General features: G+C 38.8%; 4 protein-coding genes across 4 annotated transcripts in view; 2 read left to right on the forward strand and 2 right to left on the reverse strand.

The window, feature by feature from the left end:
• The window catches only part of LOC111461049, a 6,618-nt gene extending 6,460 nt beyond the window's left edge, over positions 1-158 (forward strand). The window contains exon 8 of the transcript XR_002713520.1: positions 4-158. The gene's annotated coding sequence lies outside the window, so the exon portion shown is untranslated. The remainder of the gene's footprint in view (positions 1-3) is intronic.
• A 608-nt stretch (positions 159-766) lies between these two features.
• Positions 767-5,881, reverse strand: LOC111461144. Its single transcript, XM_023104641.1, has 4 exons — positions 5,279-5,881; positions 4,972-5,092; positions 4,013-4,342; positions 767-2,200 (listed from the first exon to the last, which is right to left on the reverse strand). Exons 1-4 carry the CDS (start codon positions 5,879-5,881, stop codon positions 981-983), a joined length of 2,274 nt encoding a protein of 757 aa, XP_022960409.1. The 3' UTR covers positions 767-980.
• Positions 5,703-10,307, forward strand: LOC111461191 (pentatricopeptide repeat-containing protein At5g16860). Its single transcript, XM_023104695.1, has 3 exons — positions 5,703-6,209; positions 7,205-7,450; positions 7,609-10,307. Exon 3 carries the CDS (start codon positions 7,780-7,782, stop codon positions 10,246-10,248), a length of 2,469 nt encoding a protein of 822 aa, XP_022960463.1. The 5' UTR covers positions 5,703-6,209; positions 7,205-7,450; positions 7,609-7,779; the 3' UTR covers positions 10,249-10,307.
• Positions 10,308-10,354: 47 nt separating this feature from the next.
• Positions 10,355-13,562, reverse strand: LOC111461199. Its single transcript, XM_023104705.1, has 4 exons — positions 13,221-13,562; positions 11,634-11,844; positions 10,684-10,853; positions 10,355-10,596 (listed from the first exon to the last, which is right to left on the reverse strand). Exons 1-4 carry the CDS (start codon positions 13,464-13,466, stop codon positions 10,570-10,572), a joined length of 654 nt encoding a protein of 217 aa, XP_022960473.1. The 5' UTR covers positions 13,467-13,562; the 3' UTR covers positions 10,355-10,569.
• Between the last annotated feature and the right edge of the window lie 351 nt (positions 13,563-13,913).

Below are 13,913 nucleotides of genomic sequence, written 5' to 3' on the forward strand. Positions count from 1 at the left end.
TAGGGTTTTTTTTTTTTTTTTTTTTTTTCTTCTTAGAAGTTGAGGTTCAAGTTTGATGAGTAAACTAGAGGAGTTAGGTTTGAATTTTGTATTTACTTGTATTTAAATCTTTCCTTTTCCTTCTAGAGATAAAACTTGAACTATTTCTGCTGCCCTTACATGGATTTTCTGAAGCAATTTTGCATCAAAGCATGATTGATTCTAACAGCAACCGAAACATATATATACTAGATGATTATGCTCATTTAGAGGCCTAAAAGTACCAAGAATTTACAGGAAAATATAGCACCCGAGATATTATCCGAATCCCGACATGTCTTAAGGCCTATACTTTTGATGATTATGTTCATTTAAAGTCCTAAAAGTACCAAGAATTTACAGGAAATATAGCACCCGAGATCCAAAACCCGACATGTCTTAAGGCCTCTACTTTTGATGATTATGTTCATTTAGAGTCCTAAAAGTACCAAGAATTTACAGGAAATATAGCACCTGAGATATTATCCGAATCCCGACATGTCTTAAGGCCTCTACTTGATGATTATGTTCATTTAGAGTCCTAAAAGTACAAAGAATTTACAGGAAAATACAGCACCCGAGATATTATCGGAATCCCGACATGTCTTAAGGCCTCTCCTATTATATAGTAGATGTGCACACTGAAGTAAAAGGGAAGAACAAGAAAAGGCTCAAGATCTAGAGTTTTAGGAAAAGAAAGTACTATCATATTCTTTCATATACAGCAAAAAAACAATGTGGAGGACAGTTTAAGGACAGGAATTCAGCTTTTATGATTAGGAAATCAAGAACAATTTGAACATGATTCCTTCAAGAACAGTTTATAAAGATGTACAATCACGGCACACATTGCATTTAACAGATAAGGAATAAAACTTGGAAAGAAAAAAAGAAAGAGATCATAGGAAATCGATTCATAACCTCCCATAGGTTTGAGCTATTAAGCTTTAGCAGTCTCGTTGTTATTCGGTATCGGTACCCCAGTCCAAATCTTCATCATCTTCAGCAGTACTCAACCGCTTTCGCATTTCCTCTCGATTGATTATCCCGCCCTGAGTTTCTGTTTTCTTTTCCTCAAGAACACTCAGATCCTCGATCTCATCCCACCCGAGATCTTCGTCCTCAGGCATTGAAGGCTGTGTCGAAACAATTGAAACATCACTTTGTTTCGAGGATTCACCATGATCAGACCTGGCGTCCACCGCCACCTTCTCGTCTGATTTCAATCCTTGATCTTTGCTATTCAGCTCAGAGCCACCATCCAAATGGACTTTTTGATCAGACCCTTTCTCACCGTCTAATTCCTCGACATTTCCACCATTCTTGTTCGAATTCTCCTCCTCCTTATCGTCACCAACAGAACTTCCTGCCTTCAATTCCTTGACAGGAACTTCCTTCTTTGCCAATGTCGAATTGGCGGTGTTCTCCTCTTTCACCGTCTCACCGACATCCCCTTTCGACTTGACATCGTACCCTTGTTCATCGTCGTCGTCATCATCAACATCCCAACTCAAATCCTCCTCTTCTTCATCAGCAATAGCTCTCTTCACAAGATTTACCCTCACTTTCTCAGCTTGCTTAAGCTTGTGCACTTTATAAAAATACCTATACCAGAATGTTTCATCATCAACAACACTAGGAACAACTTTTTTGTGTATATTATCCAATGCTCCATTTTCTTCAAGCAAGTTTTCAATTTCCTCACTTCTATCACTCAGCACAAATTGTGATTTCCACTTCTCATAATCATCCACATCTTCAGGTTCATCACAGTAAGTGGCTGTGTCGCCTTGAATCGAACGAACCTGAGCATCAAACCTACTGTAGGGCTTGGAAACCGAGTTTCTTTGATTACTCAAATTTTGGTTACTACTATTATCAGAATCAGATTCATGATCTATGGCGAGAATCGCATCCTTACCTTGTGCGATAATCTGAGCCGTACCTTTCAACACGGAACTACCGAATTCGTCGAAGACGTGCCCTACCGTCTCCAGCGATCCCTGAGCGACCTCAATTTCCTTCTTCAAACCGGAACCAAATTCCTGGAGATCCCGCCGGTAGGTTTCGACAACCGATTCCGATTTGGCACTCAAAGTCTTGAGCAAACCACCGAAGCTCCACGCCCCGGCAGCCGCGTAGGAATCGGCGACAGGGCTTGGAGAACTCGGATCCGACGATTCTTCTCCTTTCAGCAAGGATTTTTCAGGCGATTGAGCTTCAGATTCGGACGTTGTCGAAGGATCCAGATCGTCGGTGAACACCGATCTGAAGAAATTCATTTGACGGATTTGAGAGAAAAATTGATAAAAAAAAAAAATGGGGGAAAACCAGTTGCGATTGTCGGAGAAGAGCAGAGATCAAAAGAAGCACGGATTTGAAGACTCTACTGAAACGAAGTTCGGAAAGGAACCAGTGTTCGTCAAGACGGTGGGAAATCTGTATATGGAAGAACTCAAGGCCACACCATAATCGGTAAAATTCAAAACCTCAATCCCATTTCAAACTACAGTTATTTGTTTCGGAAAATTTCCAGGGATTATATATATGGTTTGATTTCCACTCTGTCTTTAGGTTCTCTAATGTTAAATTATGCTAAATACATCAAATTTCACCCTTTAAATTTGTTTTAAAAACTAATTTTCTATTAATAATAATTTAGTAGACATGACTGTTTTTGTTTTTTTGTTTGTGTTCTTGTTACGTTCAGGAGAGGTGTTCATATGGCTTGAAAGTCTAACCAACTCAGATAACCCAACTCATGTTGGGTCGGGTTAAATGTTTTTTCGGTTTAGGTTGGGTTGAGTCAATATAACCAACCTGAAAATAGGGTTACAACTCAACCTGGCTCGCAGTGTTTATATGACCCGAAAATCTAACCAACCTAAATAACCCAACCCAAACCTTAAATATTCGGTTAAGTTAAGTGTTTTTTCTGTTTAGGTTGGGTCGAGTGAACATGACCAACCCGAAAATAGGGTTACAATTCAACCTAACCCTTTCTTAAAATATACACGAGTAAAACCTATAACCATATCGAAAGACCCTTTCTTAAAAAAAATGATAACTTAAAATAGGTTTCTCTAGTGATTAGATTAAAACGATCCTAACCAATACACCGACTAACCTCAACAACGAGAAGTGCCTTTATATTAAGCCTCGTAGGCTACAAAGCAACCAAATTTATTTCGTATGTTCGTAAAACCTTTTGATTCGCTCAATCTAGCAAGAAAAACTTTAAAAGTGTTTACCTTTAGACGGATCCAGTTCCCATTCGGGAGCCAAAGCTTGACTAATAAGGACTTCCCACCCAAGTCAGCAAAAATCTTGGAGTCTCCATTTTAGTTCCGTAAAGAGGTAAATATTCGGATTCATAGCCCATTGAATACCTAGTTCCCCAGCAGACGAAGTATACGCACTTGATCGAGTTATTTTTTTCTATTGATTTAGTCCCATAAGTAATAGCAGAGATGACAACAGAGCTATAGTTAAAGAAGCCGCCGGGAAGCAAAGACACCAATAAATAGCTACATGGGTGGCACAGAAACAGTAAGAGACAGAGAAAAGTAAGATAAATAAGACTATAAACTCGGCAATTTAAAATTTAAAATTAATTAATTGAATTTTATATATAATAATTTTTGAAACTTTTTATTTTGGGTCTAATAGATTCTTAAACTTAGTTTCTAAAAAAATTAAGAAAAAAAAACGTGAAGAACACAATAATAGAAAAGGAGAGAAATTGAATTGGATCATAACACTTTCTATTCACAAATTCACAACAAGTTCAACCAATTCTTGTTCTTGTTCTTCCTTCATGTTCTTCCTCTCTCTCTTCTCTTTCTCTTTGGTTTTCCACTTACATTGTGGAAACCTCTTAGATCTAAAAATTAGGGTTTGTTTTGTTGTTGGTTTGTTTGTTTGTTTTTATCCTCTTTCCTCTCTCTCTTCTCTCCTCCCCTCTTCTACTCTTCCAACGAATGAGTGGCTGGACGGTAGAGATCATAGGGAGCCCACAGGTGATCCACGGTGCAGGGCTTCCTAGAATCTAGTCTTAGCCAAGGCTTTCCTTTGCCGCTCCAATGGAGGAGACTGATCGGACCAGGGTGGAGGCTCCGGCATTTGCCTTCTAGGTTATCGCCTCCTAGCCCGTGCTGGTTCCACCGGTGGTCCACGGCGTGGATGTTGCCTGCAAGCACGAGGAGGAACGGCGGCAGAGAGCCTAGGTGGTATATCCGCCGTTGCTTCTGCACTGACATCCACTCTTCCATCTTTTGCGTGAACTCCCCGTCCCTCCACTTCTCTACGTCCACTACCATTACACCTGTGTTCAATCAGAATATTCGCTAAAACTACCCTATTTATAATCATTAAATAAATTAAAAATATAAAAAATAATTATTAAAACGAGGAATAAATAAATACAATCTATTTGTTAATAATAAAAATATAGATATTTAAAAATATTTGCTAACACTACCGTGATAAAATTCTCTATGTATATATAATTATTAAATAATTTATTAAGGAAATAGAAAATTACCATACTTAAAGAAATTCTCCTCATATAACTATTAAAAAATTTACCAAAAAAATAGAAAAAAAAATTGAAGAAGTGCAGTAAATTGATACAAGATATTTGTTTAGGTCAAATATGATACCTATGATTTGAAATTTAATAATAATTTTTTTATACCTGTATTGAAGTAGTACGTGTTTTTTAGAATATTTACAATTATTGAATAAATTATAAAGAAAATGAAAATGAAGGTAATAAATGAATACAAGATATTTAACTATAATAGAATATTTACAATTATTGAATAAATTATAAAGAAAATGAAAATGAAGGTAATAAATGAATACAAGATATTTGACTATAATAGAAGATGAAATGTAATATCTGTGGTGAACTGTAATGAGGTGGAAATGTAATAATGAATTTTTTTATACCTGTGTTGAAGTAGCACGGGTTTCGTCCCTCGAATGTGCTTGCTAGCTTTGGGTCCGACCAGAATTGGTCTGTAAAGTACTTTGTGAAGTTTGCATGGCAATATTCCGGTGCTCCTAATGCCTGTGCATGAGCGAACATAAAATTAAAATAGATTAAAATATTAAAAAAAACCTATTTTTTTTTTTTTTTATGAAATTGAAATGTAATAATGATTAAAAAAAAAGAAATTGAATAAGAAAAGGAAAAGAGAGTATAAATAGGCAGTTGAGGGATTTATCTTGTTGAATTGAAGTTTTTCATTTTTACCTTCCCGCCCAAATCCACCCCCCAAAGCTCTGCAACATCGTCAACAACGACCAAATCGGAGTCCAAATAGATCACTCTCTGCACCTCCTCCGGAAGAATCTCCGCCAGGTAAATCCTAGCGTAGTTCAATGGCTGATCCAAAGCCTGACGAATCGATTTCGAAATTTTTCCCCGAACCCTACCGGCGTCGAATCGATAAACCTTAAATTTCAGGTAAGGAAATGTCGATTTGATGCACGAGAACACCTCCGGCTCGTATCTCGCCCACAGGAAGTGAAATTCAACATTCTCGGGGCAAGTTGAGTGTTGAAGAATCGACAAAACGGCCGCCATTGTTCCTCTGAGGTAATTCGCATCCAATGTCATAGCGACGTGAATCTTCTCATCTCTATTGCAGGAATCGCCATTGCGAAACGCAGGGGCTTCGCGGAAGACAGGAACGTCGGAGGAAGGCTTGCGGATGATCCCTAGGCGGATTCCGGCGGCAGAAGCGGCGGTAGAAGCGGCGGTAGAAGCGGCGGCATCGGGGAGGAGGACAGACAGGAAGAGGCCGAGGAAAGAGATGGAGAAATGGAGGTGGAGGAGGTTGTTGCAGACGGCCATTCCTGCCCTGTAAAATTGAGTTGGAAATTGAACGGCAGGGGAAGAGGGGGAAAAAGGCTAGGGAAGGGAGTTTGGTGAAAGATCAAGAAAGAGAGAGAGAAGGAGTGATTGCAGCCATTGTTAGGCTGGTTTGGAGAATGGATTAGGAAGGAAGAAGTTAGGGATGATTGATTAGAAGGGATAAAATATGGATTTGAAGGAGGTTGGTGGGGATTCTGAGGAAGGGAAAATTCTTAGGAAAACAAATGCCTATTTCTGGACATGGTGATTGATGATGATGGTCGGATTATTGAGAAACGCATGAAACCATGCCTTTGCGCCGATGGAGGTACATTTTCTAAATTTCCTTTCATCATCCATTTCTTTTCCACCATTCACTAACTTTTCAACACAACCTTAGAATTGTTGTAATGAAAATTGCCGATCCATATTCAAATCGAGTTCTCGTGCTTCAATTCAAAAATAGTTACCATTCGAATTAGTATCTAAGAACTTAGATGGATAAACCTTCTATAGTTAGAAAAGTTAACATCAAATTAAGAATTTAGATGAACTGTACAACCTAAAAGCATCGTAGTTGAGGCTTTATCTACGAGTTTTTTACATTGTTGTCGACTTCGTTCTCTCTACATGTGTAATATGACAGCATCCATTATAAACTAAAAAATCATCAAACGTGTCATTTTTCATTAAATATTATTCATTTTATTGCGATAAATGTAGAATTAATGCCATTTATTTTTTTTTTGTTACCATGAATATTATTAATTTATAATAAAATATATTTTTAAACTTTAATATACAAACTTAAAAATATGAGTGAGTGGTCTAGAATATATATTTTTTCTTATTTTAAAATTAGAAAATTATACTTATTTTAAATTATTAATTCTACGTTTTAATGGAAAAAAAAACGATATATTGTAATTTATTATATGTGTATATATATATTAAGAGATATGAAGAAAAAAATGGTGAGACAAACATAATAAAATTAGGGGATCTCAATAAAAAAAAGTTAATTTAAAAAAAAAAATCATAGATTTAAATGAATTTCTTTTAAATTTAGTTATTTTAAATGAATCATGACTTTCCAATTTTCATCGGTTATCTTTAAAAAGAATTACATAATTGTTTTATTTATTTATTAATATTTAGTAAGATTGTAAAAGATTAATAATTTTTAAATTAATTTAAAATGAAATCACGTCAAAATAGTTATTTAAATTAATATTAACTATTACTTCAAGGTTTTAATTATTGGAAATTATTTTGGTTTTTGTCCAATTTTTAAATTTATTGTTCGAAAATCCTAACTTTCAGTCTACCCGTCGCTCGTCTCTACATGGTATCTGCAAATTCTCGACTGCGCGCGCCGTCGTGCGACTTGCCGGATACTGAGCTCACTTCCCGCCGCTCACCGTTCTTCACTACGCCTGTTCAGAGTCTCTCCTAGATTTCTCAGAAAAAATCGGATTGGAAGTCGAAATAGCATCGCAGATGGAGAATCCGGAAAGTGAGAGGATTACTACGAACATAAATTGGAGGCTTCCGCTACATATTTTTCAGGTAATATTCTCCAAAATCCCTATTTTCGGCCTGCAGGTTCTTCTGTAAATCTTGGATTGATGCTGATTTTAAATTATGAAGGTGCAAGTATATATGTTTGATGGAATTGCTAATATTGTTGATGAATATTTGCTAATTTTTAGGCTAATCTTATTTAGGATTGCTACCCCGCCATTTCATCATTCAACGGCGCCACCTCGTGTTTGGTTTTTTCTTCAATCTTCAACGTTATGATACACCGTCATTGCACCTCATACTTCAATTGAATCCTCGCCGTTCCAGTTCAGTTCTTTTTGACCTCTGCATCTTCCACTCATACCATTTCTTTCATGTCCTTCCTGAAACAATGTAGAACGTTGATCGATGCAAAGCTTGTTCACCAGCAAATTTTGGTTAATGGCTTCACTGATTTGGTTACACACGCCATTGGAGGCTACATTGAGTGCAATGCATTTGGACAAGCTGTATCGCTCCTTGAACGTCTCGTTCCATCTCATTCCACCGTTTTTTGGTGGAATGCGCTGATTCGACGCTCTGTGAGGCTTGGTTTTCTTGATGATGCATTGTGTTTTTATCGTCAGATGCAGAGACTTGGGTGGTGGCCTGACCATTACACCTTTCCATTTGTTCTCAAAGCTTGTGGTGAGAAATTGTCATTTAGATGTGGTACCTCAGTTCACGCCATGGTTTGTGCTTATGGGTTTGAGTCAAATGTATTTATTTGTAATTCTGTTGTGGCAATGTATGGGAGATGTGGGGCATTGGATGATGCACGCCAAGTGTTTGATGAGGTGCTTGAAAGAAAGATAGATGACATTGTGTCTTGGAATTCAATTCTTGCTGCTTATGTACAAGGTGGGGAGTCAAAAGCTGCCCTCAGAATTGCCTTTCAAATGGCTAAGCACTACAATTTCAAACTTCGCCCAGATGCTATTACGCTTGTCAATGTTCTTCCTGCATGTGCATCAACATTTGCGACTCAACATGGCAGGCAGGTACATGGATTTGCGGTTCGGAGTGGATTGGTGGATGATGTGTTTGTAGGCAATGCTCTTGTGGATATGTATGCTAAATGCTCGAAGATGAATGAGGCAAACAAGGTGTTTGAGCAGATGAAGGAGAAGGATGTGGTTTCTTGGAATGCTTTGGTAACTGGCTATTCTCAGATTGGTAGCTTTGATGATGCTCTCTCCTTGTTTAAGAGGATGCAAGAGGAAGATATTGAGTTAAATGTGGTAACATGGAGTGCTGTGATTGCTGGCTATTCTCAAAGGGGGCATGGTTGTGAAGCCCTTGATGTATTCAGGCAAATGCAACACTGTGGGTTGGAGCCAAATGTTGTTACTCTTGTGTCTCTTCTTTCAGGTTGTGCTTCTGTGGGAGCATTGCTTCATGGAAAGCAAACACATGCATATGCCATAAAAAATATTCTCAACTTGGATTGGAGTGATCCTGGAGATGACATGATGGTTTTTAATGGCCTAATTGATATGTATGCTAAATGCAAAAGCTCGAGAGTTGCTCGCAATATTTTTGACTCGATAATAGGAAAGGACAAGAACGTGGTGACTTGGACTGTCATGATTGGTGGGTATGCTCAGCATGGCGAAGCCAATGATGCAGTAGAACTTTTCTCTCAGATGTTCAAGCAGGAGACCTCTTTAAAGCCTAATGCCTTCACTCTATCTTGTGCCTTGATGGCTTGTGCACGTTTGGGTGCATTAAGGCTTGGAAAACAAATCCATGCCTATGCTTTGCGTCATGAAAATGAGTCTGAGGTTTTACATGTAGCTAATTGCCTTATAGACATGTATTCCAAATCAGGGGACATTGATGCTGCTCAGATCGTATTCGACAACATGAAGGTACGAAATGCTGTTTCTTGGACATCCTTGATGACAGGTTACGGTATCCATGGTCGTGGTGAAGAAGCTCTACGTGTTTTTAATCAAATGCGGCAAGTTGGTCTTTCAGTTGATGGGGTAACCTTTCTTGTCGTTCTTTATGCTTGTAGCCACTCTGGAATGGTGGATCAAGGCATGAACTACTTCCATGGTATGGTCAAGTACTTTGGGGTTGCACCTGGAGCCGAACATTATGCATGTATGGTTGATCTCTTGGGCCGTGCAGGTCGTCTCAATGAAGCAATGGAACTCATTAAAAGCATGCCAATGGAACCGACCCCAGTTGTATGGGTGGCTCTACTAAGTGCCAGCAGAACCCATGCTAATGTCGAGCTTGGGGAATATGCAGCAAGCAAATTGATGGAATCTGGGGCGGAGAATGATGGTTCATACACATTACTTTCGAACTTGTATGCGAATGCGCGACGTTGGAAAGATGTAGCTAGAATCCGAAGATTGATGAAACATACTGGGATCAAAAAGAGGCCGGGATGTAGTTGGGTACAAGGCAAGAAAAGCACTACAACCTTCTTTGTGGGTGATAAAAGTCATCCACAATCAGACCAAATATACAACATTCTCTCCGATTTGATTCAACGCATCAAGGACATGGGGTACGTTCCTCAAACAAGCTTTGCTCTTCATGACGTTGACGACGAGGAGAAAGGCGATCTCTTGTTTGAGCATAGCGAGAAGTTGGCTGTTGCATATGGGATCTTAACATCAGCTCCAGGACAACCCATTCGAATAAACAAGAACTTGCGCATATGCGGTGATTGCCACAGTGCCTTAACCTACATTTCCATGATTATTGAACACGAGATCATATTGAGAGATTCCAGTAGGTTTCATCATTTCAAGAAAGGCTCCTGCTCTTGTAGAGGCTATTGGTGATGGACAAATTGAACCAAGACTATGAGGTAACTGTTTTATGTCATTTGTATTAGGTAACTGCAAAAATATTTTGAATTTATATCTAGTGATTATTAGGAAATACATGTAGATCTTTGAATTCACCTCGAACTGTTATTAAGAGTCTATCACATTGTGGCAAATGCAAGCAGATATTTAGAGGCTATCACCGATATATTACTACCTTCCATAATATCTCGAGTGACTACTGTACCTTCTATACATTAGCAATCTTTACAAAGTTTCAATTCGGATCCGAAAGCCTCAAATCATGTTCGAAAAATTGTCCATTTCTCTGAAGTCTCAGTCTGTTTTCTGAAACCATCCCAACTGCAGATGAAAGTATGTTTTAGGGGAGATACTTAGAAGGAAACCACATTTCTATTAGGTTCATCATATGTGAAGAAACAATCATACCTTCCAAGCATACATTCCAAAAAAGGCTATGGTGTCAGCTGACCAGACGACTGCAAAAGACTTCAAGAAAAATGGAATTATAACATTGAGTAAGGGGACGAGGAGGAATAGATAGTTGAGAGCTTCTTTCTCGTTCTTTGAGCAGTCTCGTGCTCGAAGCGAAGGTATTGCTGTCATTCAAAATTTTCACGTAGTTAGTAGAAGCTACCTCGAGTTTCTCTAGTGAAAATATGAAACTTATTGTAGCCAAGATGGAGAAAGTTGGTTGAAAACAGTCGAGATGACATAGAAAATGAAATGTAACAGCCCAAGTCCACCGTTAGCAGATATTATCCGTTTTGGCCTGTTACGTATCGCTGTTAGCCTCACGGTTTTAAAACGCATCTGCTAGGTAGTGGTTTCCACGTCTTTATAAAGAATGTTTTGTTCCCCTCTCCAACCAATGTGGGAACTCACAATCCACCCTCCTTGGGGGCCCAGCGTCCTCGCTGCCACACCGTCCGGTGTTTGGCTTTGATACCATTTGTAACAGTCGAAGCCTACCACTAGTAGATATTATCCGTTTTTGCCTATTACATATCACTATCAGCCCAGCCAATTCTGTTTCCACACCTTTATAAAGAATGTTTTGTTCCCCTCTCCAACCAACGTGGGATCTCACAATCCACCCCCTTGGGAGCCCAGCGTCCTCGCTGACACACCATCCAGTGTCTGACTCTGATACCATTTGTAACAGTCCAAGCTTACCACTAGTAGATATTATCCGCTTTGGCCCATTACGCATTACCGTTAGCTAGCATCATGATTTTAAAATACGTCTGCTAGGGAGAGGTTTCCACGTCCTTATAAAGAATGTTTTGTTCTCCTCTCCACCCAACGTGGAATCTCACGTGAAATCTAACAAATACAGTACCACGATAGAACAAAAAATTATAAGGGAAAAAACTTACTGAACATCCATATTGACCACATTCCCATTAATCTCCATATATCTGGTTCGTTGGAGGGGAATAGAAGATTAAAAGATAGCACACCACCTAATAACATTGAGGCATAGCCTTGAACCTCAAAAACAGTATATAAAGTAGTTCCAGGTACTGCAGGATTCTTTGAAGCAGTAGAGGCCCTTGGTGCAAATGTTGCAGCAGTCTTTTGAACAACCTGTTATGAAGTCATTGAAAGTGTGAAGTGCTTAGATATCAACTATACACAAGCTTTCTCTTCAAACTAAAATGCACTCTCCTGCGTTTTTACTTGGAATGAATGCTTGTTGATTCTTATTGGCCTTGGATCGTGTGATCCTTATTTGGAATGAATGCTTGTTGATTCTTATTGGCCTTGGATCGTGTAATAGGTTTAGTTGGAACATTTGGAACACCGTGATCCCTATCAGTTAGCCTCTCTCCCTAGAGGAAGGATGCAAGAGCACCTCTTCCATTAACGACGGTTCATCTCGATTACGCCCCCGTTATGACCAAAAGAACTCATTCACCAACCCAAAGGAAGTTAGCACAAAAAACTTCACCTTCTTAGGAAGATTAACCTTCTAGAGAGAGAGGTGGACATAGAAGCTTCAAGAGCAGCTAACGAGGAACGAGAAAGAGTGGCAAGAGAAACTCGTAGGCAAGATCTTTAAAGCATAGATCCTTAAGGTAGATAATAATGGAAAGAAAAGGAATTTAAAGGCTCCTTGGAGAATTTTCTTAAACCTTTTGAGTCCTTTATGTGAGATCCCACATTGGTTGGGGAGTAAAACGAAACATTCTTTAAAAAGGTGTGGAAACTTCTCCCTAGCAGACGCATTTTAAAAACCTTGAAGAGAAGCTCGAAAGGAAAAGCACGGAAAGAACAATATCTGCTAGCGGTTGGTCTGGGCCGTTACAAATGGTATCAAATCTAGACAGAGGAGGCTGTGCCCCAAAGGGAGTGGACACAAGGCGGTGTGCCAACAAAAATGCTAGGCCCCAAGGAGAGTGGATTAGGGGGTCCCACATCGATTGGAGAAGGGAACAAGTGTCAGCAAGGACACTGAGCCCCGAAGAGGGGTGGATTGAGATCCCACATTAGTTGGGGAGGAGAACGAAACATTTTTTATAAGCGTGTGGAAACCTCTTCCTAATAGAGCGTTTTAGAAACCTTGAGGGGAAGCCCGAAAGAGAAAGTCCGAAGAAAACAATATCTACTAGCGATAGACTCGAGCCATTACACTTTGTTTCGGGAGAAAGTCCAAAAATGCCTTCATGTATCAAAGAAGTTGAAGAGCTATGTGGTCTTCTGATAGCCATTCAAGAATCCATAGAGAACCCATCAGTACACTACGTGCTATTAATCCCATTAAACAACTTCCATTCGCCCTAAAACTTGAAAAATAGAACCCCACTAGACAATTCCAGAACAAAACTTCAGGATTCAAGTAAATTTCGAAAATCCAAATCAAACCCATTAAACAATCACAACAAAAATCGTAAAAGAATCAAGAAAAATGACAACTACCCACTAAATTTATCATTCAAAATCCACAAAAACGATGAACAAACCTTCTTGAGGTCTTTATCCAGCGCAGGAGCAGTGGACGCCCTGCTTTGCTGCTGGGCTCCGGCCGCTACCTCGTCTCCATCTTCTTTAGACCCCTCGGCTGCCTCGGTTTGCAAGTCGTTGGAATTGGCGCGTAATCTGTGGGCTCTTCTGATGGCAGAGAGCTTCAAAGAAACGGCGGATCTGTGGGAGAATAAGCTTGGGACATCACAGAAATGGCAACCAGAAGTGGGTATTAGAGCGTTCATAGCTCCGCTATGGATAAGAAACGCAGGCCTGAGGTGAACCTGCCTGCACGGCCTGTGGCACTATGAACCGTAACCTTAATTATTTTTATTGTTTTTGCTTTAAATATTATTCCTTTTCTTTTTTTAATTTTCTTTGCTTCATTTTAGTTTATATATATTATATCCATTCATTTTTATACTTATTTTTTCTAATAAATATTAAATTTTTTGAAATGTTGTTATTAATTTGTATTAGGTTTAAATTTTATAAATATAAATAAATTGGTCGAAGGGCTAAAATTATAGGGATTGAAGTGAACATTTTAATGGTACGATTACTAAAGTAAACTAAAGCCAAAATATTTTTTTTTCTTTAGAATTTTAACACGATCGAAATTGTTAGCCTAGCAACGTGAGCCTCAACTAATAAAAAGCATGTATCATCGACTAACATGTACGAAGTTCAAA

Source organism: Cucurbita moschata, unplaced genomic scaffold (genome assembly GCF_002738365.1).
Source record: "Cucurbita moschata cultivar Rifu unplaced genomic scaffold, Cmos_1.0 Cmo_Scf00024, whole genome shotgun sequence".
Taxonomy (NCBI): domain Eukaryota; kingdom Viridiplantae; phylum Streptophyta; class Magnoliopsida; order Cucurbitales; family Cucurbitaceae; genus Cucurbita; species Cucurbita moschata.